The 26,324-nt window shown below is 42.4% G+C and overlaps 2 protein-coding genes across 4 annotated transcripts in view; one reads left to right on the top strand and one right to left on the bottom strand.

Moving 5' to 3' along the window:
- The window catches only part of si:ch211-267e7.3 (ADAMTS-like protein 2), a 27,907-nt gene extending 13,753 nt beyond the window's left edge, over positions 1-14,154 (bottom strand). For 2 of the 3 annotated variants that reach the window (XM_061043787.1, XM_061043788.1), the window contains exons 1-3: positions 14,000-14,154; positions 7,543-7,633; positions 4,440-4,543 (exon numbers count right to left, since the gene is read on the bottom strand). In XM_061043787.1, the coding sequence (XP_060899770.1) occupies positions 4,440-4,543; positions 7,543-7,633; positions 14,000-14,106 (302 nt within the window). In that variant the 5' untranslated portion in view covers positions 14,107-14,154. Of the gene's footprint in view, positions 1-4,439; positions 4,544-7,542; positions 7,639-13,999 lie in introns of all 3 variants that reach the window. The other variant, XM_061043789.1, reaches the window with a different exon arrangement.
- Positions 14,155-17,051: 2,897 nt separating this feature from the next.
- On the top strand, positions 17,052-23,743 carry rnf2 (ring finger protein 2). Its single transcript, XM_061043785.1, has 9 exons — positions 17,052-17,141; positions 20,094-20,190; positions 20,484-20,644; positions 21,384-21,466; positions 21,547-21,679; positions 21,828-21,927; positions 22,058-22,230; positions 22,526-22,715; positions 23,613-23,743. Exons 2-9 carry the CDS (start codon positions 20,104-20,106, stop codon positions 23,712-23,714), a joined length of 1,029 nt encoding a protein of 342 aa, XP_060899768.1. The 5' UTR covers positions 17,052-17,141; positions 20,094-20,103; the 3' UTR covers positions 23,715-23,743.
- The last annotated feature ends 2,581 nt before the right edge of the window (positions 23,744-26,324 follow it).

Here is a 26,324-nt window from a genome sequence, read left to right as displayed (position 1 = left end):
CCAAGCTGTATATTTTGATTTAAGGTTGCAGAGATCTGGGTGGATCCCATGTGGACAAGCTGTGCGGGTTTGGACACGTCTTCTTTCCAAGACACTCTTAAAGATCTCCCTAAGAGGTAGGACATGAACCGATCCTGAGATACCAAGTTCAGAGTGTGGAGAGGAAGATTTGGTGGTTAAAGGCAGTTGATGGACTATAGAGCTGAGCAGTGAATCAGTTTCCCACAGCAGTACAGTCATGGTAGAGTGGCCCTGCTAAAGCTGACTTGGGTTGAACTGAATGTTCTTAGAGTTCAGAGACTTGATTCAGTATTTTTGACAGGGAGAGTAGAAGTGAAACCAATGCATAGTGTTCAACCTGAGCTGGGTTTTTAAAGCATTGAGGTGACCCGAGCTTACTTGAATGTAGTGGCAAACACACCTGACAGCGAGGAGTTCATGTGCGGGAATACAGGGTGAAGTGTAGAAACATGGTCTACAGGAGGTTTGATTATATGAAGTCCAGCAGACATCGGGCCTTTTGTCCTAGGAGCAGTATCAAAAACCAGCTTTCCTTCTTTGCTTTTCCTCATCTCAGTCTCTCCTTTTCTTTTTGGTATAAACAGTGATTCACTGACATTCAGCACTCATAATGAGAAGTGAGTTTGACTCTGTAATGAGTAGATCGAGCAGGCAGTGATTAGATACACCTCCAAGACTCTTGGCACAAATCACACAACACTTTCAAAGTGCCTCATACTGACTGATGCTAATGTGTTTCCTTTTAACATGTCAGCTCCAAACTCCATCTTATTTGAGCTGTGTTGAACTGTTTCTGAGCTCCAGTGGAGTTAGAGCTTGACGAGAGCTTTTCCTTTTTAAGCTAATTGTTTTGGTTTGAAGCCTCACAAGCTCTAGTCTCATCAACGTCCTCTCCAGCAGTAACAAAATGTTTACAGAAAGAAATACTCTAGCTGCGTCAGATCCTCACTGACATAAACAGAACCCTTAACCACGAGTACAGTCTAGACCTGCTCTTTTTGTGAAGTCCATTCCATTCATCCATTTTCTTCTGCTTATCCGAGGACAGGTCGCGGTGGTAGAAGGCGAGTAAGTCAAACCAGACTTTGCTCTACCCAACAATGTTTTCCAGCTCCTCATGGGGGATTCTGATGCGTTACAAGGCCAGACAGGATAAATAATCCCTCCAGCAAACTCTAGGTCTACGACAGGGTCTCCTTTAAATTGGGCGTACCCACGAAACCTCCAGAGGGAGGCGTCCAGGAGGGATCCTCATCAGATCCCAGAACTACTTTAACTGACTCCTTTCAATACAGAAGGTTCTACTCCGAGCTCCTCACCCTATCTCCAAGGCTGAGAGCCCACCCACCCTTTTGGAGGAAACTCATTTTGACCACTATCTGCAATCTTATTTTTCCTGTTACTACCCAAAGCTCATGACCAAAGGTGAGGGTTGGAACAAATATCTACCTGTAATCGAGGGGTTTGCCTTCAGGCTAAGCTCTATACAAATAAAAATTGACAAAGATTGAACTGCCTGATCAGGGAATGACAGGAAAGGAAACTTCTCCAAATAAAATGTGTCCCTTCAGAACACGGTGCAACAACGACAAACAATGCAGACTTGTTACTGGTGATAAACGGGATTTTGGAAATGACTTAGGTGTAAAATTGAACTCGTGAAAGAATCCATCAGTATTAACTCATCCATTCATACACATTCACACACTGATGGTAGAGGCTGCTGAGTAAAGAGTCCATCAGTATTAACTCATCCATTCATACACATTCACACACTGATGGTAGAGGCTGCTGAGTAAAGAGTCCATCAGTATTAACTCATCCATTCATACACATTCACACACTGATGGTAGAGGCTGCTGAGTAAAGAGTCCATCAGTATTAACTCATCCATTCATACACATTCACACACTGATGGTAGAGGCTGCTGAGTAAAGAGACCATCAGGTCCATATGAATGGATGAGTTAATACTGATGGACTCTTTACTTAGCAGCCTCTACCATCAGTGTGTGAATGTGTATGAATGGATGAGTTAATACTGATGGACTCTTTACTTAGCAGCCTCTACCATCAGTGTGTGAATGTGTATGAATGGATGAGTTAATACTGATGGACTCTTTACTCAGCGGCCTCTACCATCAGTGTGTGAATGTGTATGAATGGATGAGTTAATACTGATGGACTCTTTACTCAGCGGCCTCTACCATCAGTGTGTGAATGTGTAGGTGTGACCTGCGGTGTAAAAGAGCTTTGAGTAGTCAGAAGACTAGAAAAGAAATATACAAGCTCAAGTCCCTTTCCCATTTACCAATCGCTGTGGTCATGCAATTTAATACTTGATTCTTATTGGCTAAAGGGAACCAACGTGCAGCCTCCACATCATCCGTAATAACCTGATCATGAACACCTTGTTGGGAAATATTCTTGACATCAATGTCACGATCGAAAATGAGGAACCATTCAAGTCTCCAAATGTAACCCCTATTTAACAAAGAACCCAGACCAGGAGAGGAGATCTTTAGAAGCAAATGGTTCTTGGTTTGGAAACAACCCGATATTTATAATAACAGGTGATGTGTGTTTTTCTTGGTCCCTTTGTGTTATTTGATTGTTCTTGTATCATGCACGTCAGATTATTAAGCCAGCCTTCTGCACTCTGGGGGAGTTGTCACTGCAGAACTCACACATGGAGTTAATGCATCTGTCTTTCATTACCATGTTAACCCCCCACCCACCACACAGGCACACACACATTCACACCAGCTCCGTCTATCACTGCCTCTTTCTTCAGTACATCCTCCTACTCTGTTTGGATGGTAAAAAAAGAGAAGGAGACAGCAGGAGGAGGTGAGCTGGAGGTCACTATGTGTGAGTGTCACATCTAATTGGCAGAAGGTGATGAGGACAGGACAGGAGGGGAAGGGGAGTGAGGTGAACGCGGTAGGGAGGAAGAGGGGGAAAAGGAAGTGGAGAGGAGGAAAAAAAAGTAAAAAATGAAAAGAGGAGTAAAATGGTCAGACATAAGGGGGAAAAGTGGGAAAGTGGGAGGAGGGGGAAGGCAGAGGCCAAAAGTGAGGGCAGGGTGGTGTTAATCAGAGTTGACAGAAACTTCCGCAGGTCTGACAGGGGGAGGTCAAAGGTAACAAGATGGCTACAAACATGCTTAACCTAACATCCCTCTGTGCATGGGGGTGTCTCTGCTCATCCCTCCAGACTGTGGTACTTCACATAGCAGTAGATTCATGTATTCTGTGTCTATAAGAGCATGTTAGAAACGTCAGGAAAAGAAACTTGTTCAAGCAATTAAGCATGACATTTTCCAGCTTCACCAGCGGACTACCAGTCAACCACCGGACTACCAAGTGCGGGTGCTCTAATGCTAGTATATTACCACCCTCTAGCAAATCAACACATTCTGTTTCATTTAATGTCCAATAACTAATGTTAGCTGACACATCATACAACAAGACAAAGTTACAAAAGATTATAAATAGACACTAACTTTATGAACATCCATTGTGAGTAACCCAGTTAGCTTAAGCTCTAAAAACCAGATTCAAAACTGCTCTTTGTGATGCTTTTATTTTGCTTTTCTTATTGCCTTATGCCTCAGTCTCTTCCGGTCTTCAAATATAATGTGCTTTTATTTTGAAAAACTTCAAAGGGGACTTCCGCTACATCGTGAAGTTACAGGAGTAAATAAATACAGCTAAAAGAACAACCAAGAGGAAAACATTTTCCATTCCGCTCCAAAAGTCTGTCGGCCTGCCCATATCCCTGCAACATGATTGGCTGTTTGCCGTCTTTTTCTTCTTCTCTTTAATGTCGGGTGGTAACTAGCATTTAAGGCGCATCAGCCACCTTGTCCAGTGTTTGGGTGGTGTGATCCAATTAGTTAATATACTGATGGACACTTTACATATCAAACATTTGATGTATTTCCATTGATAATTATCATTCACGTTTTAACCGCCTCGGTCTACTTTAAAGACTCCTCAGGTTCCAAATTCTGCATCATGTGTCCTGACAAGGACTAGCAAGAAAGCATATCTGTCCGGTATTAGCTTTTAAACATGCTGTTATATTGCGGCATCAGTATTTTTCCACAGTTTGACATCACTGACACACACTCACATCACTGTCCTGCTGTCTGCTCTAACCTGTAGCTACGTCCGCAGCGCCATAATTGGCAGAATGTTGTTACACCGAGTTCTTTCTCGTAAACCTTAAATACACAACTGTAAGGTGCAATAACACTGTATCAGTCCTGCCTTGTACCTGGACTGAAGTTATCCTCGACTATTAACATTCAAACTCAACAAATATCAAGCTTCAGATCAAAACATGACAAACTGTCAGGTAAAATGCCCTTACTGTCAACATGACTGCAGCGTCCTGAACAGACAGAAGACGTACCTCTGTATGAGACAGTGTCTCTCCTGACTCCTCACTCCTCCTCCACAGCTCCTGGAACAAGAGGACCAACTGGACCACTCCCCCCACCACTGAAACACCTCCTCCTGGGAGAAAACACAAAGAAGCCCGAGAGATTCATCAGGACAGGTGAGTGTACCACATCAAACTGTAGTGACTGTTACTGTGAGTATAGAAGGCAGTCAAACCCGTGATGGATAATTGCTGCACGCACCTGAAAGTCTGAGCGAGCGGGCGCACGCTGGATAGAAAAGAAAGGAACGGTCGTGTGCACCAATTAGAAAACTCAGGTACCAGAAGAGGTGTGCGTGCGTCCTAGAGACCTGTAAGTTTTGTATTATAAGTTCTAAGTACATTTATTCTGTGGTTGTATTAGTTTTAACCTTATTTGTAGATTTGGGTAGTTTGTTTCTCTAATTGCTAGTTCGGATACTCGCTAGCTTAATACAGGTGACCGAAGTGAATAATTAACCTATTTGTTTATTGAGTGCCTTGAGTGTACATTACATTAGAGTCTGTTTGAGATGAATATATTTTATTTGACGTAGATGCAGAAGAACATAACATTGTATGTAATGCATCATAGCTAAGCTTTGAGACTCACATTTCTAAGCCTGTATGCGCTCATGTTTGTAAACTGAATTAAAGCACTTAAAGGAAAGTTGTCTGCATCTGTGTTTTAACAGACACGCCTGGAGCCAAGTGATATGGCTTTAGATATGATCAATATGTCTTTACTGGCAGGCTATGTACCACAGACATTTAAAGTAGCGGTAATCAAACCTCTACTTAAAAAGCCTACTCTGGACTCAGGAACTCTGGCTAACTACAGACCTATATCCAACCTTCCTTTTATCTCGAAGATCCTGGAGAAGGTGGTAGCTAAACAGCTGTGTGACTTTCTCCATGACAACAGTTTATTTGAAGAGTTCCAGTCAGGATTTAGAGTCCACCATAGCACTGAGACTGCACTAGTTAGAGTTACAAACGATCTACTTCTAGCCTCAGACAGGGGACTTCTGTCTGTGCTCGTCTTGTTAGATCTTAGTGCTGCTTTTGACACCATTGACCATCGGATCCTGTTGTACAGACTGGAGCATTTGCTTGGAATTACAGGGACTGCTTTAAGTTGGTTTGAATCCTACTTATCAGACCGATCTCAGTTTGTACATGTTAATGATGAGTCCTCTATGCACACTAAAGTTTGCCATGGAGTCCCACAAGGTTCAGTGCTTGGACCAATTATTTTTACATTATATATGCTTCCTCTGGGAAATATTATGAGGAAACACTCCATACAGTTTCATTGTTATGCAGATGATACTCAGCTTTATGTATCAATGAAGCCCGATGGTACCAGTCAGTTATGTCAGCTAGAAACATGCCTTAAGGACGTTAGGACCTGGATGACCAGAAATTTTTTGCTACTTAACTCAGACAAGACTGAAGTTATTGTGCTAGGCCCTAAGAACCTCAGAGAGACTTTTTCTAGTGATGTGACTGTCCTTAATGACATCAGCCTGGCATCTAGCACCACTGTTAGGAATCTAGGAGTTATTTTTGATCAAGATATGTCTTTTAGCTCTCACATCAGTCAAGTTTCAAGAACAGCCTACTTTCACCTTCGTAATATATCCAAGATCAGGAATATCCTGTCGCAAAGTGATGCAGAAAAACTAGTTCATGCATTTGTTACCTCCAGACTGGATTATTGTAACTCTCTTTTGTCAGGGTGCTCTGGCAAATCTCTAAAGACTCTTCAACGGGTCCAGAATGCTGCAGCTCGTGTACTGACCAGAACCAGGAAATGGGACCACATTACTCCTGTCCTGGCTTCTCTGCACTGGCTCCCTATACAGTCTAGAATAGAATTCAAGATCCTTCTTCTCACCTACAAAGCTCTAAATGGCCAGGCACCATCTTATCTTAAGGAGCTACTAGTGCCGTACTGTCCCTTGAGAGCGTTGCGGTCCCGGAGTGCAGGCCTGCTGGTGGTACCTACAGTCTCCAAGTGTACTATGGGGGGTAAAGCCTTCAGTTATCGGGCTCCTCTCCTCTGGAACCGCCTTCCAGCCGGGGTCCGGGAGGCAGACACAGTCTGTATTTTTAAGATTAGACTTAAAACTTTCCTTTTTGATAAATCTTATAGTTAGGGCTGGTGCTGGCATAGACCAGCTCTTAGTTATGCTGCTATAGGCTTAGACTACCGGGGGAACTGGCACCTTGAGCTCCTCTCTCTCTCTCTCTCTCTCTCTCTCTCTCTCTCTCTGCATATACAGTACATCATATTACTGCATGTATCTATCTATAAATCTCAGTCACTAACCACCTACTTTCCTGGGAGCTCTTGAGCTCTCCTAGGCTCCTCAAGATCGTCGGTTGACGGCTTGCCAGAACAACCCCCACCCCACCACTACCCCCTCCCCACCGGATCGTGGGTTGGCGGCCTGCCAGAACAACCCCCCACACCCCCTCCCCTCCCCACCGGATTGCTGATGGACGGTCTACCTCCCCCCACCCCCTTGCTCTCTATCCCTCTTCCTGCATCTTATCCCATCTCTCCCCCTATCCCTTTCCAAGCCCAGCACAGTCTAGTCCTGTGAAGACTGTTTCGTCATGAGCCGGGGATCCGGCCGAAGATTTCTGCCTTTTAATAAGGCAGTTTTTTCTTACCACTGTAACTTTTGCTGCTTTGCTAAAGTGCTCATGATGGATAGGCCGGATCTTTGTAACATAGCAATAAGTAAGGTCTTTTACCTGCTTTTTGTAACATAACAATGAGTAAGGTCTTTTTACCTGCTCTTTTGTAATGTTAACAGACAATGAGTAAGGTATTTTACCTGCTTCTTGTAAAGTGTCTCGAGATAACACTTGTTATGAGTTGACGCTATACAAATAAAAGTTGATTGATTGATTGATTGATTGATTGAAGTGTGACATAAGACTCAGCCAGTTATCCAGTTCATACAGTCTTGTACCTCCACAGAGTATTAATCAGCCTTCATCTGACAGTCCCATACTCATCACATTTATATTACACAGCAGGAAACCAGAGATGAGATGAAACCATAAAGTGTGTGATTACCTTGTCGCTTGTCTGTTTCCCATTCTGTCCTCCAACACTGTGTGGCGGTGAAGGGGAGTCCCGCTGCTGCTGCTCCACCCTCCCTCCACTTCTGTCCTGGCAGACACACACACACACACACACACACACACACACACACACACACACACACACACACACACACACACACACACACACACACACACACACACACACACACACACACACACACACACACACACACACGTAACACTTATAATCTAAATAAAAGTGATATAAACGCAGGCAGAAGAAGTCCAGTGTCCATGTGAGGGGGTCTGTGTTTAATGACTGTTTATTTCTTTAAAGCAAGCGCAAATAAAAAAAAGTGCATGCTGGTCCTCTACCTGCCTCTTACGCTCAGGTGCCCACAACTTGATAAACAATATGCAAAACTAAATCTGCAACACAAATAACAACCTCAAGAAATGATTATCAATAATCTATTGTAAATAAAGAAAAGGTGTAGAATAACTAAACCCAGCCCATATTAGTCATCTAAATGAATACATAGCTCCTCCCACTCACTGGAGAGAGTATCCAGAGAGGTTTCTCTCCTGACCTCCTCTGTCGGGTCTCTGTGATCACTTTGTGTCAGAGGTGTTGGAATAAGTGGTGTTCAGATAGAAACCTTTGTATCTCAGCTGAGTGAGAACATATTTGAAAGAAAGGTGGACGCTGAGTTTGCTGCGTGTTTTAGTGTTGTAGAAATAGATCTTGGTCTCAAGACCACTTTTTGAAGGTCTCGGTCTCATCTCGGAGTCGAAAGCATTTTTACTCGGTCTTGTCTCGGTCTCAGACTGGGCGTACTCCGGATTTTAAATCAAGACCACCACTGATAGGCTGTGATTAGAAGGACACGCCTCTTTCTAAAAGAACTCATAACTTCAATTCATTCAGATTTTGGTTTTTATCCCCGGTTACGGCTTTAACCTTCCCGTTGTTACGGTCTAAGTGAGTGACACGCCCCCTGCACACAAGATGAGGATTTTTCAGTGATATTTATGGTCTTGGTCTCTACGGGCTCCTGAGAAATGTGTTTAGGATTTATTGTTTTTTTTATTTTATAGAAGAAGAAATTAGTTCTTTGATTATGCACTTAATTGCAATTTAATTGAGAGAGTCTGACCTGTGGCTCCTCTCTCTCTCTCTCTTTCTCTCTCACTCTCTCTCTCTGTCTCTACAATGAGTGCATTAAAAAGCCCAGTATTAAATGTTAATGTAGGTGTTGGTTCCTCTGGTCTCTGATATGGAGATGGTGTTGATGGATTAACAGCTTCATTAGTCTTGGTGTAAGGTAAGAATATGTAATGTGAAGAATTCTGACAACTCAGAAATACTTCTTCATGTGTTTGCTTACATAATGGACTCTTTTTGACATTGTGAGTATAATAAGTACCTTGTTTCCTTTTGACCAAACTAAACATCAAAAAAACTCTTTGTACACAAATTGAGCAATTCATCCTAAACCCCACTGCTCCTATGAACATTACAGCACACACTTCTTCTTCTTCTTCTTCTTCAGAGAGCATTACAGCACACACTTCTTCTTCAGAGAGCATTACAGCACACACTTCTTCTTCTTCAGAGAGCATTACAGCACACACTTCTTCTTCAGAGAGCATTACAGTACAGTTTCTAGGATGCATCATGATGTTTGTGTGTAATGTGTAAAGAAGAAAGCTTTATTGGGGTTTTCTTTGCCAGGAAAAGCCTTTCAGATGTGCTGCCAGCTGTTGTGTGCGCCCTACACAACTTTCCTTTTACTGTTGTCATCAATTTAATGTGTAATGGACTTCACATCCAGAGACACAGACGGGTGCTGCCTCACTTTTTTCCAATCAGTCGGCAAGAATAAGTGGACTGACTGCTTACTTAAATATGGATAATTTAATGTGGCTTTGAAACCAAACAGGGTCTGGTAACCAAACAGGGTCTAGAAACCAAACAGGGTCTAGACACCAAACAGGGTCTAGAAACCAAACAGGGTCTAGAAACCAAACAGGGTCTAGACACCAAACAGGGTCTAGAAAAAAAACAGGGTCTGGAAACCAAGCAGGGTCTGGAAACCAAACAGGATCTGGAAACCAAACAGGGTCAGGAAACCAAACAGGGTCTGGAAACCAAAGAGGGTCTAGAAACCAAACAGGGTCTGGAAACCAAACAGGGCTTAGAAACAGACAGGGTCTGGAAACCAAACAGGGTCTAGAAATCAAACAGGGTCTGGTAACCAAACAGGGTCTAGAAACCAAACAGTGTCTGGAAACCAAACAGGATCTAGAAACCAAACAGGGTCTGGAAACCAAACAGGGCTTAGAAACCAAACAGGGTCTGGAAACCAAACAGGGTCTGGAAATCAAACAGGGTCTGGTAACCAAACAGGATCTAGAAACCAAACAGGGTCTGAAAACCAAACAGGGTCTGGTAACCAAACAGGGTCTAGAAACCAAACAGGGTCTAGAAACCAAACAGGGTCTGGTAACCAAACAGGGTCTAGAAACCAAACAGTGTCTGGAAACCAAACAGGGTCTGGAAATCAAACAGGATCTAGAAACCAAACAGGGTCTGGAAACCAAACAGGGTCAGGAAACCAAACAGGGTCTGGAAACCAAAGAGGGTCTAGAAACCAAACAGGGTCTGGAAACCAAACAGGGCTTAGAAACCAAACAGGGTCTGGAAACCAAACAGGGTCTAGAAATCAAACAGGGTCTGGTAACCAAACAGGGTCTAGAAACCAAACAGTGTCTGGAAACCAAACAGGATCTGGAAATCAAACAGGATTTAGAAACCAAACAGGGTCTGGAAACCAAACAGGGTCTAGAAACCAAACAGGGTCTGGAAACCAAACAGGGCTTAGAAACCAAACAGGGTCTAGAAATCAAACAGGGTCTGGTAACCAAACAGGGTCTAGAAACCAAACAGGGTCTGGAAACCAAACAGGGCTTAGAAACCAAACAGGGTCTGGAAACCAAACAGGGTCTGGAAATCAAACAGGGTCTGGTAACCAAACAGGATCTAGAAACCAAACAGGGTCTGAAAACCAAACAGGGTCTGGTAACCAAACAGGGTCTAGAAACCAAACAGGGCTTAGAAACCAAACAGGGTCTGGAAACCAAACAGGGTCTGAAAATCAAACAGGGTCTAGAAACCAAACAGGGTCTGGAAACCAAACAGGGCTTAGAAACCAAACAGGGTCTAGAAACCAAACAGGGTCTGGAAACCAAACAGGGTCTGGAAACCAAACAGGGCTTAGAAACCAAACAGGGTCTGGAAACCAAACAGGGTCTGGAAACCAAACAGGGTCTTTTTTTAAGGGGGGGAAAGAGCCTTTGGGTGCAGCTGACAAACACCAACAGCCTTCAGTAATGCAGCAGTTCAAAGCTTCCTGGTAAGGTAGCCGGCTGTCAGACATTTAGGATCACGTGTAAACCGTTTGGTCAGGCAGCAGATCAGTTCACTTCCTGGTCGTGTAGCTCGCAGGGAACCGTGGAGCCAAATGGTCAGTCAGTGACGTAACCACTCAACATTCAGGCCGTGACGCTGTCTGTCCTGCAGTCTCTGAAAATTGGATTCACTTCATCTTCAGTGAAAAGGCAGAATGACTGAATCCCACCTAATATAGTGGTAGAGGAAACACTGCACAGGTGATGTCAGGGTGCGGTTTTTTTTTTTTTTTTTTTTGGGGGGGGGGCAGCAGCACCTACTTTGTTGCAGACAGTCTGAGCAAACTTTTGCACAAGAATTGATTACATATTACTTAACGACTCTAATGAATGAAGAAAACAGTGAGAATCAGCGCTGGGTGTTCAAAGAGGAAAACGTACGGTATACGTGTAATAAGCAGGATAAGAAGAGCTAATGGGTGAAGATAAACCTCCTCATCATGTTGGTTTATTCTGCTAACAGCCCAATATGTTCACTACACCGCCTCTATTAAAGGGTTAAAGCAAAATGAAACACTTTCACAAATTTTTACGTTGAACATGTCGATTGAAGATGGTTACAGTGTTTTTTAGAGTCAATACATAAAATGTGTTCACTTGTTCATTTGATAGAGATAGAGCATGCTGCTGATCAAACATAAGGAGTAAACCTGCTTCTTTTTATCGTCTCAACAGGTGGTCTTTTACCGACTAATCCAACGACAGAATCTTAGCAGAAAGGGAAAGTACCACACGCCGTGATTGACACCGAAGTAATGGAGTGAGCGCTCTATTCGTTTCTTTTGGCGGAAGACTGACGCCATTTTCTAAAACCGCCTACTTGACTAGCAGTGTGTACTGATTTGTCCAGAATGCAGCATGTGAACCAATGTGAGATTCGCCGTATGCAAAAAAAAACCCAGATGTTGTACTGATCCCGGAAAAATCTACAATACATATCAGACCAGTCTCCCTGGTGGTCTGTTTCCCACAATGCAAAGCGCCAGGTAAGGGATCGAAATGACGGACAGCAGCGTCCATCGTAACACGGGAAATAATCACAATCAGACCAAAGCACACAGATATACCACCACTTATCTGTTTTCATTCTCAAAATCATGAAAATCTAAAACGTTCACTTTTCCAGATTGTCAGTAAACGCTACACTGGCTACACATGGTCTGTTGTTTACTTCCTCATTCCAAGACCATAAAACCAGCTTAGCCGGGCCTGGTGTACTTCAGAATAACCACCAACTGGCAGTCACACTACACACTACTGTTGAATTAAGTATACATACGGTGGTGGAATGAACTTCCAAACTCCATTGGATCTGCAGAGTCCCTCTGCACCTTTAAGAAAAAGCTAAAGACCCAGCTCTTTATGAATACCTACTAACTTAATGATGATGGTCTCCATATTATTGATGATGATGATGGTAATGACGATGGTTTTTGTTTGATAACGACGACTTATAAGATGGTTTCTATACTGATTAGAGCTCTCAAGAACTGCCCTCAATGTTGTGCTTTGCCTCTGGTCACTTCCTGTCAGCACCTGTGTGTCCAATCGGACTCAAAGCTGATCGTTTGCTCTTACTGACATTGTTCCCTTTTTTCTAGATCCTTGCTTGTGTTGTTCTTACTCTCTGATGTACGTCGCTTTGGATAAAAGCGTCTGCTAAGTGAATTGTAGAATTACTGCGTTGGATAGTAGTATGTTGTTGCCTTTTTGAAAACAGACTGTGTTAACTGTCTCAGGTCAGTTACACAAAGCGTTCCAAACAATATTCATTAACCTTATACTCCATGGTTTTTCTTTCCTCCAAAACCATAGACTGTATTTTAATGGACAAAGCCTGAATGTTGACACCCATCAGGAGGCTCATCGGCTTCAGCCGCCATGTTGGAAATGTTGTCTCAGTCTAACTTTCAGTCAACCTAACGACAGGCTGAGAGCTGGAGCTGAGGCGGGTTTTAAACACCTTGACATAAGTTAACTATGGATAACACATCATTCATAAAATCAAAACTGATGCATTGTAAAATAAATCACTCCCATACAGTGTGTGCCCAAGAGGACAATAACTAACCAGACCTATTTGGGTTTTTTTTAACCAGGCTATAAACATGTTAATCTCTGCTGTAAAAACAGGCTTTTTAGAATGGGTGTGTATGTGACTTCTTGTGCTTCTGCAGCCAGCCTCTAGTGGACACTTGACAAACTGCAGGGTGTTGAACTTCCACATTGGCTTAATTTTTCAACACCTAAGGTTGCCACTTGGCCAAAACAAACTATTTGACTGCTCAATCAATCACTTCCGAGTAAATTATGGCATTTCTACTTTCCCTTTCCTCTAAGAGTCTGTCGTTTGTACATTTGTTTTAGCGTAGGGTAAAGTGTTTTGCATCTTTTTTCTAAAATGTAAATTAGTCTCAAGCTTTGTAAAAGTCTTTCAGATGTTGTGAGTTTGTTTGGCACTTCCCAGCCACCATATAAAAGTCTTATTAATGCAAATAGGCAGGTTATCTGATGTGGTCTCATCTTTCAGCTGAGCAGAAAACACTAAACACTCCTGTTGAGCCTGAGTGTGATCTCATACTGGCTGGTTAATAAATGTGGTGTGAACACAGATCATAACAGTCTTATTCAAAGTCTCTGACGCAGCAGTAAAGCATCCCGTTAACTCAACAAAGTTTTCTGGGGGGGGGGGGGGGGGGGGGGTACAGTGTCATTGTCGCATTTGGTAACAGACAGCTTGCCTTACATACACTATCACAATCACACCGTGGTTCAGTGTTTCTCTGCACACTGACATGTTATTCACACACTATCTGGGTTCATTCTAACAGTTAATTCAAGGTGGAATAAAGAGGGGGGGGGGGGGGTCGTGCATGACCGTATAAACACTGTGACAGACTTCTGAGCAAACTCCGTAACTTTTCTCCCCCCACCACCACCAGTTTGAAAAAGGACAAACAGCAGAAAAAGAGGTGAAGAAACGGAGAGCTGTTTACCTTGCCGTGCCAGTTGTTGTTGTTGAGCGGGAGGACCGGGAGGTGCAGCAGGAGGAAGGAGCACACCGGGAGAGCGAAGCCTCCGTTACCGAACATGGTTCATTCATGTCACGGATCGACAACACTTCCCTTCCCCTTACCTCCGCTTCCCCCCCCCCTCACCTCCTCCTCCCACTTCGACCCCCTTCTGATGTGGCTACGCCTTCTGCTCTGTCTCGCGCTCACACACGACTGTGCGCACGCACACCGCACGAGACATCCCCATTTTGGGTTGACTCCTCACGAGACGTTTCCGCTTGACTCCTTTGTTTTAAGGATTGTTCTGTCAATGTGTTTGTTTCAGTTACACATGTTTTACACTGAGCAAGTTTACAAACAGGCTTCCAGTTTTTACAAGTAGAGAGAGAGAGACAGAGAGAGAGGGGGAGAGAGAGGGAGGGGGAGAGGAGAGAGAGAGAGAGGAGAGCGAGGGGGAGAGAGAGGGGGGAGGAGAGAGAGACAGAGAGGGGTAGAGAGAGAGAGGTAAAAGAAAGGTTTATTCAGTTAGCTTTCATCTCTTTCTAAAGTGTAAAGAAACAGCTGAAGTGTACATGAATGTGTAAGATGTTTAGGGGCAGAGTTGATAAATTATGCTTTTTTAAATTCTAGGTTAAAAGCTTTTTTTGATTTGTTTTTCAACATATAAGCCATAGGAGGCGATTTTAGACCTTTTCAAAACTTCAGCCCTCCTACATTTCATCTCAGCCCCCCTCAAACAGTCTAAACATGTCTTCATGTTAGAGCCTTTTTTAGCTATAACTTTGAAAAATGTGTGATCAATATTATCACAAGGCAAACATAATCCTTTGACACGGCCATACATCACCATTCCTTACTCCCCCCACATTACATCACAGGTAACAGGAAAAACTAATTCAAAGTGATAATTCCCTGTCAGCGTCCAGAAGAAAGGATTTACCTTCCTCACTTAATTAATGACAGAAAAAAAAGAGGTCAGTGATGCAAAAGGTCGGTTACTTTTGGTGAGAAAATATTATATTTTAGGTTGTTTTTTATTAGTTTTAGAGAGAAAAAACCTCCAGATATTTTACTTTAGTAAATTAGGCCTGGTAGTTAAACACATGTTGAGATGCATTGTATTCTCTATAATTGACCATGTTTACGGTCATCACGCCCCATTGTTAAATATCTTTCTTTAAATGGGAGGAGTATAGCTGTCTGCATGTAAAGATGTCTTTACTCTGTCACAGGTTCTGCTTGTCAGCAGGCCAGACAAACTTCAAACCACAGCAGGGGCTCATAATGTGCACATTTTACTTTGATAGTAGGAATCCTCATCTATCAGCACATTCTGTCGGTGCCCTGCTCAGCTTGAAGGGAAATGACGAGGAATGATCTGTCAGGGAGTAAAAAGAAAGTGGAAAATAGGGAAATATGGTTGGAGAGACCCCCAATGAATGTTTGACCAAAGGGCCCCGACCAACACAAGAATCATGACTGTATGGCTCATGTGTCTCAACTGCAGGTCTCTCAATCCACTTAATCCTTTATGTATTGATGCCCCTTTCTGCTAATGTGCATTCGGTCTTACCTCTGTTTCAAGTAATGTTTTTATTCTGTGATTTCGATTCATCCTTTATTTGACCTGAATATTCCCACTGAGATGAAACATCTTTTACCAGAGAGACCTTACCAAGACAGCATCATATTAAGTTTAACAATCAGAAATGACATCAATCAATAAAGAAATGAGCAGCGTTCAGCAAACACACATGTGCACACACACACTGGTCAAATGATGGTTCATGGTCTGCTCCATTGGGACCTCGGGACCCAGCTTCACACGGACAAAAAAATTATGAAGAGACACAACGACTTTGAAGTTTAGTTAATTAAAAAGACAATTTCAGTAATGATTTTTACCAGATTTTGACACTGGATCACTGGCATCTTCCAGTGGTAAAAATGCAAAACTACATCAATCTACAGCTCTCGTGATTGAGTGAATAATAATCCCAGTTAGAGTCATAAAAATGCCATTAAAAGAAACTGGAATATAAAAATACCCATGTTGATAAGGAACACTCCCACAGAGACGTACGCCTTTATTTAAAGAGCAACACTTGTTTGACCTCGGTCTTTATGCAGCCTTTAAATAAAAGTTTGGGCAGGACACTTTATTGACAGCTTGGGCCTTCAAGGAATAACAACAGGAAAGAGAATGGGCAGAAATAAAAGAATATAAATAAGTCAATTAACGTAATCAGCTATGTTTAAAGAATAAGAGACAGAGGACACAATAAAATAAATGTGGATGTGTCTTTACATGAATAACTATGGACAGAAATAAACTGATACAATATAAAAATGTATATAAATAAATGACTGTTGTAAAATTCTTGTTATTTCACAGCTTTATTCACTTTAAGTGGACTCCTTTTAAACATCCCGTCATAGTGAAGGAAGTTCACAGTCTGTAAGTAAGATGTATTGTTTTTAATTGTTTATTCATTTACACAGTAAAAATATATTTACACAAATAACAAAATTGACAATATTCAGTGCAGGAAGAGTCAGAAAACTCAACAAGCTTATGTGAAGCCTTCACCTGAATAACGTTCGAATATTAAAGGTGCACTGTAGCGGTTTGGTAGAGAAATTTGAAATGTGAAAGTATTCTGTGCTATATGTTCATAACTCTTTATTCAAACTGTCCTCAGGGGAGAATTTGATGGAACACTGTTCGCTCCAAACAGTTTTCCAGGGACCTATGTTTTCCTTTGAATAAAGTTTGTGTATTTAGTTCAGAAAATATAACATATAATTGTTTCCCTTCTCCAACTTTGACATTTCTCTACCAAATCTACATAGTGCACCTTTAATAATAAATATTTAAAAAAAACAAGCTTAATTTCGTAAAGGCGTTTTAATGGCGGACTGTTAGAAGTGTACAAAGACTGGCTGCCCCTTGTTTGCTTATTATCATCAATGATAAAGCTTTATTTTTCTTTGATAAGGTTTGATTCCCGACTACTCATGCGATGAGCCTACATTTCCCAGCGTGCATTGCACCTTCTGCAGCCGCCATATTGCCTTCACCTAAACGCGCTAGCTAGAACGGCTCCTTCTCCCAATTAAAAATGTAAGTACACATTAGATCATTTTTTTTGGCAAGCTAGGAATAACTTAACCTTACGTGTGAATGTGTACACTGACTGCTATCATGCTGAGTTTACAGCTGTGTCGAAGTGGCAGAATAACGGGTTAAAGCCGGTTAGCTTAGCTCAGGAGAGCCAGTGCGGAGGCTCCTGCTCTGTTGTTGTTTTTCTTTCTGTGAGGCGACAAATTCCCCTCACGTCTCACCCGCTTTTTTAAAAAACATAGCCCTTTAGTTAGAGTATTTAAATAGGCACTAAGGTGCTCCCTGTCATTCTCCGTCTCTGGTTTCCTATTTGCAATGTCTGGAGCCAATTCAGCCTTTAAGGTTAGCGATACGAGGAAGCTAGCTAGCATTAGCCTAGCCTCACATATATTTCACATGTAATCTGCACATGTAATATAGGTTAGTTTGTTTTAATAAAAATGACTGAATAATGAGTTACAGCGCAGATAACATCATATACGTATGAGCTGCCACATATATTCAAACTGTTTAAGTCACCTTTCTGTTAGCACATCATTGGGTTTTGTTTATTAGCTTGAAATGATAAAGAAGAAATATAAATATAAAGAAGACAGCTCAGGCTAAATATCTCAGTGGTTGATTTATTTATCATGTTTATATTTGGAAGCGTTTGTGTTGAGATTAGCTTATCCCAACATGGTCTATATGTTGGTGTGTTTAACATGGACCTCCCCCATATCCACCTGCCCTCTGTCACATTACAGTATGTGGCGGTGTTATGCCGAGAAATGCATCCCTTCAGAAAATTGCATGCACCTCGCAAAATGCAGACACAATTCTACACTGCGGTATTTTGCATCCATCCTTTAAATAACGTTTATTAAATAACTTCACACACTTTGTCATCACAGATCTGCGCCCCAAAAATCAAGCTATGCAACTGAAGGTGTCATGTGGCTTTGTCAAGTAAGTGGGGATGCACCGGTTCCACAGCGTTGTTGGCCGATATCCTCCACTGTTGACAGACATCGGCACATGAGTAAATAATGTGTCATGAACAGATGTCCGTAGCAAATTGTTTATTTGTTGTGCCAAATCAATTAAATGCTGACATCTAGTGCACCTAACTACTGATTCAGAGACAAGGTTTTCTTATTGGGCAGATGAAGTCACCTGTTGAACCATCTCTGACTTTTTTTATGGTCAAACATGAGAGAAAACGTCGGCATTGTCATAAAACAAATCGGTATTGGAATTGGCAAACGGATAAATTGTTATTGGTATCTGCTCTGATTTCCCCGATCTGTGCATCTCTAGCAACAACTCCCCTTATGTGACCATTAGTTGTTATTCATTGAGATATTTGTGTATTTTGAAAATGTATTTCTCTAACTCTTACTTGATTTATCGGCCCAGGGCTGCACAATAAATACACGTGTTATCAAACTATGGCCAGGTGCATATCGACTTTGCATATCAATTGTATTAATAAAATAAAATACACCAGTGCGGCAGAGATGCTACCTCAGCTCAGCTCACATCATCATGATGGCACTTCTGTTTAAAGCAAATAAAATGTAAAAAAAAAAAAAAAAATCCTAATGATTCTGAATCATTTCACAAACATGATATATCTTTAAATCTTACAAATACAATTTTTAGTGCTTCATGGGCCCAAGAAGATTTTTATTCAACATTTTCCAAGTTTCCTTCTTTGCACGTTTACTTTCAGGAAAATTGATTTTCAAATTGATGCAAACTGTAAAATGAATCTGGTCTTATGGTAAATATTTATCAGTACCAGGCAGCTGACGTGGTGTTTTAAATTCTGTTTCCTGAAAGACACAGCTGTAGTAGGTCTGTTTATAGAAAGCAAGCACACAAATCTGTGGGACTTGATGCCTTTTGGCCGACTATCAACGTCTGTGCTGCTCTTTCTGTTATTCCTGAATACAAGCGCAGATCATTTTAATGGAAACTGATTTATTTTCGGAAGGAATTCACAAGTCAGGTCATTTTTATCTAGATGAAAACAATACAAAAAAAGGGTCTACATCGTGTTATTAAAGCCTAGGAACGATAATGCAGGGTGTTCCCCTGCGACTGAACTATTGGTCAAATCGTATAAACAAAAATTAACAAAGCGGTTTAAATGTCTTAAGTCAGAAGTGTGTGTTGGTAGTTGATGAATTGAAGGATTTGTGGAGACTGTTCTGATTCACTTCAGTCTTCAGTCTGGTTTTGTAGATTTGATACCTAGGGGTGGAAAAAAATGGACTTTTACAAAGTCAGATTCTTATCTTTTGAGATTTTAAAAAGATTCATAACTAATCAGTCACTCCCTGTTAAGTGCTAAAGCTAGCTCTTTAACTCAGTAGAACGTCAAATAGAGCAGCAAGAAGTTCAGCCAGTCTAAAAGATGACTGTAGTCGATCTTGAAGTATGTACTCATTCAAAAATAGACTTTGAATCATGGATCCAGAACCCTTTTCAATCGACAATAGATTCTGATTCGAATCGTGACCCCAAGAATTGAATCAAATCTTGAGACACCCAAAGATTCACACCATAAAAACTCACTTTGGAATCTAATTTGGACGTCACAACTTAAGTCACTGATGGATTTACATCTTTAACCAACCCTACATTCTGCTCTGATCCTTATCTGCTCTCCAAACTTTAGAAAATGAGTCTGGACATCGTATGGAAATGCCCAAAGAAACAAATTTTGGCATGCAGTTTGATAAGGACCTTAGAGTTCTCTTTAGGAGGACATTAACCTCAGTTTGCTGCTGATAGCTGAGCACTTGAGCTCTGCCACCATTTCTGCACAAGTATGAATGAGAGGAACAGTGTAAGGTAGAAACTAAGGTGTTCAAGGTGATGTGTCCCTGTTTTTAATTGCAACCAAAACATGCACCGCATGAGGTCATTATGACATCATGGACGTTTTCTCTCTTTGTGTTTCAGTGTTGCAGTGATGACTCAGACGGTTCAGACCAATGGGGTTCAGCCGCTCAGTAAGACCTGGGAGCTGAGTCTGTACGAGCTGCAGAGAACACCACAGGTACCACAACACTCCCCTTTATTTTCTGTTCTCACACATTACACATCAGCTGTGTCAGACTGTGAGTTGGTGTCAGACACCGGTTGTGAAAAATGTGCGAGGATTTACATGATTTCACAACATCACAACATCACAACCTCCTGGAGAGAGGGTTGTTTCCCCCCCCCCCCCCCCGTGACACGGTTCTAAACATCTGGAGCTCCACTCAGCTCCTGAATCATTTCCAGCGTGATAGCCGCAGGTGGAGGTGATCCTGTGTGTGGTAACCTTTATGTTGATGTGTTTTGGCACAGGAGGCGATCACAGATGGACTGGAGATCGCTGTGTCTCCCAGGTCTCTGCACAGCGAACTCATGTGTCCGATCTGTCTAGACATGTTGAAGAACACAATGACCACCAAAGAATGTCTGCACCGCTTCTGCGCTGATTGTATCATCACAGCTTTGAGATCCGGGTGAGTTTCTCTTTCTGTCACTGTGATGTGACTCCATGATTTGAACAACTGATGATGTGGTGAAGTGAGTGGAAGGATTGTCTGTGACCTCTGAGGGAAGGATGAGTGTCACCTGCTTATAACCAGAGGTTTAGTTGCAGTCAGGAATACATGGGTGTACATTCTGCTATATTATGTTTGTTCAGAAAACATTATTTAAATTTTTTTAACTCGCATGTTTACAGATCTGCAATCTCCAAAACAAACTGAACAAAAACAGGAGCAACCAAAAGCTGCACTGATTTCACACTCGACATGTGCTCTATTTAAGCTGCCCTCTCCCTGCTCTCTCATTGCCTGCTCTGCCTCCATTCGGGGTCTACTTAAGGACGCTGATTGAAGCGGCAGAATGACAGAAAGTAATTGCAAGAGTACGACGGAAGGAGTCTTTCTGAGGCCTTAAAGAGACAAACAAACTTTGAGATGCATGTCGTTACTTGAGAATTGATTGCAGAATCTTGTTTTCTCGTCTGCTGCTCTCACTGCCTCAGAAACCTGAAAGTAAAAACAGGGTGGGAGGAACGGGGTGGGGGACGTGTGGAGGCAGGAGGGGAGGGTGGAGCTGAGGGATGAAGGAGGCGTGTCTGAAGAGAGTATTTGTTTTGGTCTGACGATCTGTTTGAAAGTTTCCCAAACTGTTGCATTGGAACTGTTTGTTGGAATTTGTTGTTTTGGATTACTGATGGAAATGTCTCTGCAGAAATAAAGAGTGTCCCACCTGTCGTAAGAAGCTGGTGTCCAAGAGGTCACTGCGTCCAGACCCAAACTTTGATGCTCTGATCAGTAAGTGTCACACATGAAGGTTTAACCCCAAACATTTTAGCACAAACAGTACAACACTCTATTCACTCGTCTCATTTCAGGCAAAATTTACCCGAGCCGCGACGAGTACGAAGCCCATCAGGAGAGAGTGTTGGCGCGTATCAGCAAACACAACAACCAGCAGGCCCTGTCCCACAGCATAGAGGAGGGGCTGAAGATCCAGGCCATGACCAGGTTAACACACACACACACACACACACACACACACACACACACACACACACACACACACACACACACACACACACACACACACACACACCAAAAATACAAATGTACATAAACGTACATCTGCTTCAATAATATCATGTGCGTTTGTCAGACTGCAGCGCGGTAAGAGACACACGGTGGAGAACGGCAGCGGAGCAGAGGACAACGGAGACTCCTCCCACTGTAGCAACGCCTCAGTCCACAGCAACCAGGTACGACTGAGGAAGTGTCTGCAAACACAACGGGACACGTTTTATTTTCTGAGAAGCCACAAAACCTCTTCAGCTCAAAGCTAGTGAAATTAAACATCAAAAATGTCTTGTATTTATTGTGTCCCTGCAGGAGGCGGGTCCGAGCATTAAGCGCACCAAGACGAGCGATGACAGCGGCCTGGACATGGACAACGCTGCTGAGAACGGGGGCGGGGACTCTGTCATCGATGGCGGTGCCAGCGAGATAGAGTTAGTGTTCAGGCCACATCCAACGCTGATGGAGAAGGACGACGGTCACAACAGGTAGACACACACACACACACACACACTCTCACACACACACACACACACACACACACACACACACACACACACACACACACACACACACACACACACACACACACACACACACACACACACACACACACACACTCGCAGCTGTTTCTGGTGTTATGGTCGTGTGTGGTGAGCTAGACATTTGTCATGAATTGGCGCTATACAAATAAAGATTGATTGACAGGATGTGATAGACGACAGAAGCAGCTGGTCATTTCCAACAAGTTGTGCTGAATGTGTTTTGTGTTTTTGCGTTCAGTGTGGAGTTTGTTCCTCGGTACATCAAGACATCAGGTAACGCCACAGTGGATCACCTGTCAAAATACCTGGCTGTGAGACTGGCTCTGGAAGAACTGAGGAGAAATGCAGAGGCCAGTCCTGTCAATGTGGAGGCGGCTTCAGAGAAACAATACACCATCTACATACCTACTGCTGGAAACCAGTTCACTGTGAGTACACACACACACACACACTTCTTAAATTAGTCAACTACGATGACGAGACGAAACTCCGCTATTTGATGATTTGATAAATAATATTACTTCATCATCCAATTGACAAAAATGTGACGAAAACAAAAACTACATTATAAGTGAGGATTATCACGTACCCCCCTCAGCTGTTCTAAAATCATTGTAAACTATAGCAGACTTCATCAAAGGTGTGTGTGTGTGTGTGTGTGTGTGTGTGTGTGTGTGTGTGTGTGTGTGTGTGTGTGTGTGTGTGTGTGTGTGTGTGTGTGTGTGTGTGTGTGTGTGTGTGTGTGTGTGTGTGTGTGTGTGTGTGTGTGTGTGTGTGTGTGTGTGTGTGTGTGTGTGTGTGTGTGTGTGTGTGTGTGTGTGTGTGTGTGTGTGTGTGTGTGTGTGTGTGTGTGTGTGACAATGTGCAGCCTCTCACCTGCAGGTCTGTGAAGCCCCGCCCCCTGGAGCTTCTGATAATCAAAATAAAAGCTTGAGTCTGATTTTGTTGACGAACATATCTTCTATTTTCTTCAACTAAAATGATGTGTAATTTTAGTCAGTGACTAATTGACTAAATTAAATCAATAACAAATGACTAATATCTGACTCAATATAAAGGACATTTTCATCAGGAGACTATGACTAAATTAGAAAATGGTGTGAAGATTAACACTGATGTGAACACAGCAATCACAACCTGATGAGGAACACAACCAGCGATAATCAACAAACAACTGGTTTGCTCCTCACACTGGTAGTAGTGCTATAAGCCGCAGTAATAGGCAATTTAGATCACAACTGATAATCAGCATAAAACCAAGACTCGACCTCACCACCTAGGTGTGTTTGTCCTTCTCATCACTAAAGCTTTGTTTCTGTCTGCAGGTTCTGAACGGTTCCTTCTCCCTGGAGCTGGTCAGCGAGAAGTACTGGAAGGTCAACAAACCCATGGAGCTCTATTTTGCTCCCACTAAAGAACACAAGTAGACCCATACAAACAAATACACACACACCCACGCACACACATGCACACACATTAACAGGAAGTACACACATGGACTCGGTTACAGCTGCACACACAAACAGAGGACAGGAGTGTGTGTGCGTCTGTCTGTGTGTGTGTGAGTGAGAAGGAGTGGAGAGGTCACTGTGACCCTCCAAAGGACTCTTGTAAAAAGAAAACGGTTGTTTTATATTCTCTGTATCTTTCTGTGTCTCTTTCTATCTTTTTTCTCAGTAGAAGGTAGCAGATCAGTACAGCAGCTCGCTCACACTCACCACCAGCTGCTACCGCTCGCTCCATTCACAGTCTGACCTCTACAAGAAAAAAAAAAAAAAAAAGTGTTGCACTATTTGTCTGCAGCGATCGCCCCTCTACACTCGGGGAGAGAAAAGGTTCAAATCTTTGTGACCTGCTCTAAGACACGTCTGACTTGAATCACGATGATGAAGTGGACGATGTTTATGTCCGCTGTGCTTCTCATGAGGGTGACACGTATGGAAGCCCAGAAAGGCCATGCTGATTTAACAGCTAGTTAAACAACAACAGAATATTCATTAAAAGTTCATTAATCTTTGTTTAGTATGACCTACACTAGCTCAGGGAAGTTGTTTATTTACGGCTCTAAGCCATGAAATGATATCTGTATCACCCCGCTCTTATTCTTTGGTTTTAAGTCACTGATCAGACCTCCTGTCTTTTCTTTGTTCACACAATGTAAAGATGGAGAATCTGAGTGATAGACTCTTTAAGGCTTTAAGGCCAATAAAAATTCATATTTATGTAAACGTTTAAAAGTCTTCAGGCGACAAATTAAAAGTGAAGCTTCAGAATGAAACAGGAATAGATTAAACATCTTTTCACCTTAAAGCTGCAGGTTGACTAATGGCCATTCATCCTTATTGAGTCGACATTTGTTATTCATTATTAACGACATTGGTCTTTATGGTGATCAGTTTATTAGGCCAACGTGTCCACATGGCGTTTTTTTTTTCCCGGGGGCAGAAAAGCGCTGGCTCTGCATGTGGAAGCGCTTGCATGAAGCGTTTAGTGCGCTGAGAAAAAAGCGCTGCACGTTCGTCGTGTCGCCATGACAACAGTCTGCTGCTGCTGCAAACGCTTTCTGCTCTTTGAAAACCAAAAAGACACGACGGAAAAGCTTTAGGAGTTAAACAACGTAAAAATCTTTATCTGGATATTTAAAAGTGAGATATTGAAATGATTTCAGACACTCTCATTGAGGCTCACAATTTGGCTGCTTCATTTTCGGTTTCCATGGCTACAGCTGCGTGTCATCACACCAGGAACATGCGCTCACACGGAGATCGAAGCAGACAAATAGTTGTTTTTCTTTTCCAAATGTTGAAGTGTTTCCTAAGCGTCAGTTCTGTTTTGACCTCTGTGTAGTCTTTCCAATAAAACTTAGAGAACAGTGACGGTGTGGACGCTGCAGTCTGTTAAACTCAGTGAATGAATCTGTGTTAAAGCAACAGAACGACCCCTGAGCTGCACCAGCATCAGCCCGGATCACACAGTCCAGTTTTAGAGCAGCAGACTGAGCTGTTGTGTTGATCTGTTGCCTGTAGGAACAAACTGTCCTCTGATATGTGTGGCTGCTCGTCCTTTTATAAATGTCTTTTGTAACACAGAGGGGAAGGAATGTGTGAGGGGAGCCCTTTTTTTTTTGCAGTATCAGAGTTAAATTGTTTAAAGTTCTCTACAAACCTGCTTCCTGGTTAAGGTTCCTGTGACAGAAATATTCTCTCATTGATGTAAAGACCTGAGACCCAAATGTCTCCATGTGAAACACACGCATGGAGACCTGAGACCCAAATGTCTCCATGTGAAACACACGCATGGAGACCTGAGACCCAAATGTCTCCATGTGAAACACACGCATGGACAGATCTCTGTACAATTTGATGACTTTGTTTCAGTCTCCATGTAGCTGATTGAGGGGTCTGGAAGTGTTTGTACCATAACTGTGATAGTTGTGTTTTACTGCCTTATCTTTTTTTTTCTTCTTGCATCTGATTCGGTACTGATGTGTCCACGAGAACCCCAGCTGGACAAATATCCATTAAACAGGTGTATGTTTCAACAGGATGTTTTTTTACTGGCCTTTCTGTGTGGCAAAATGAAAACCCTTAAAGGTCCAATCAGTGAGATGTGTAGAGAGTGAAATGATAAAGTTATCTTACTATATCTTCAGACATTAAGGAAACATGCTATGTTGAAGTGCTGGCTTCTCTGACAACAATGCAGCAGCCAGTATGTCCTCCTTCTAACTTTAGATTCTGCTCCTGAATGCTCTGGATTTGTTTGGACCAGAGAAGGTAGGCGCTTTTAAGACACTATTTGTTAAACTTAACCCACAAAGTGACTGAGGCAGCAGTGACTCTAATAAGTGTCATTGTGAGAGGTAAAATGAGTTGTTCATGGAGTCTGGTTGTTTTGAGGTGAGGGGGGTAAAGGCTGTAGAGAACCTCTCTGTAATGTCTTCAAACATCTGACCCTGTGGGGGTCCAAGGTTTAACAAAAACCATCTGTTATGAGCGCTGTCTTAAAGTAACATATTGACACACGGGAGGCAGCCG

This window comes from Labrus mixtus, chromosome 8 (assembly GCF_963584025.1).
Source record: "Labrus mixtus chromosome 8, fLabMix1.1, whole genome shotgun sequence".
NCBI classification, from domain to species: Eukaryota; Metazoa; Chordata; class Actinopteri; order Labriformes; family Labridae; genus Labrus; species Labrus mixtus.
The sequence above is the reverse complement of the archived record's forward strand: the minus strand, read 5'-3'. Positions and strand labels throughout refer to the sequence as shown.

Excerpts from the sequence above, each read along its gene's own strand:
- rnf2 (XM_061043785.1), top strand. The coding sequence starts at position 20,104 with ATGACTCAGACGGTTCAGACCAATGGGGTTCAGCCGCTCAGTAAGACC. Across the intron at positions 20,645-21,383 it reads ATCACAGCTTTGAGATCCGG|AAATAAAGAGTGTCCCACCT; the intron begins GTGAGTTTCTCT and ends ATGTCTCTGCAG. Across the intron at positions 21,467-21,546 it reads AAACTTTGATGCTCTGATCA|GCAAAATTTACCCGAGCCGC; the intron begins GTAAGTGTCACA and ends GTCTCATTTCAG.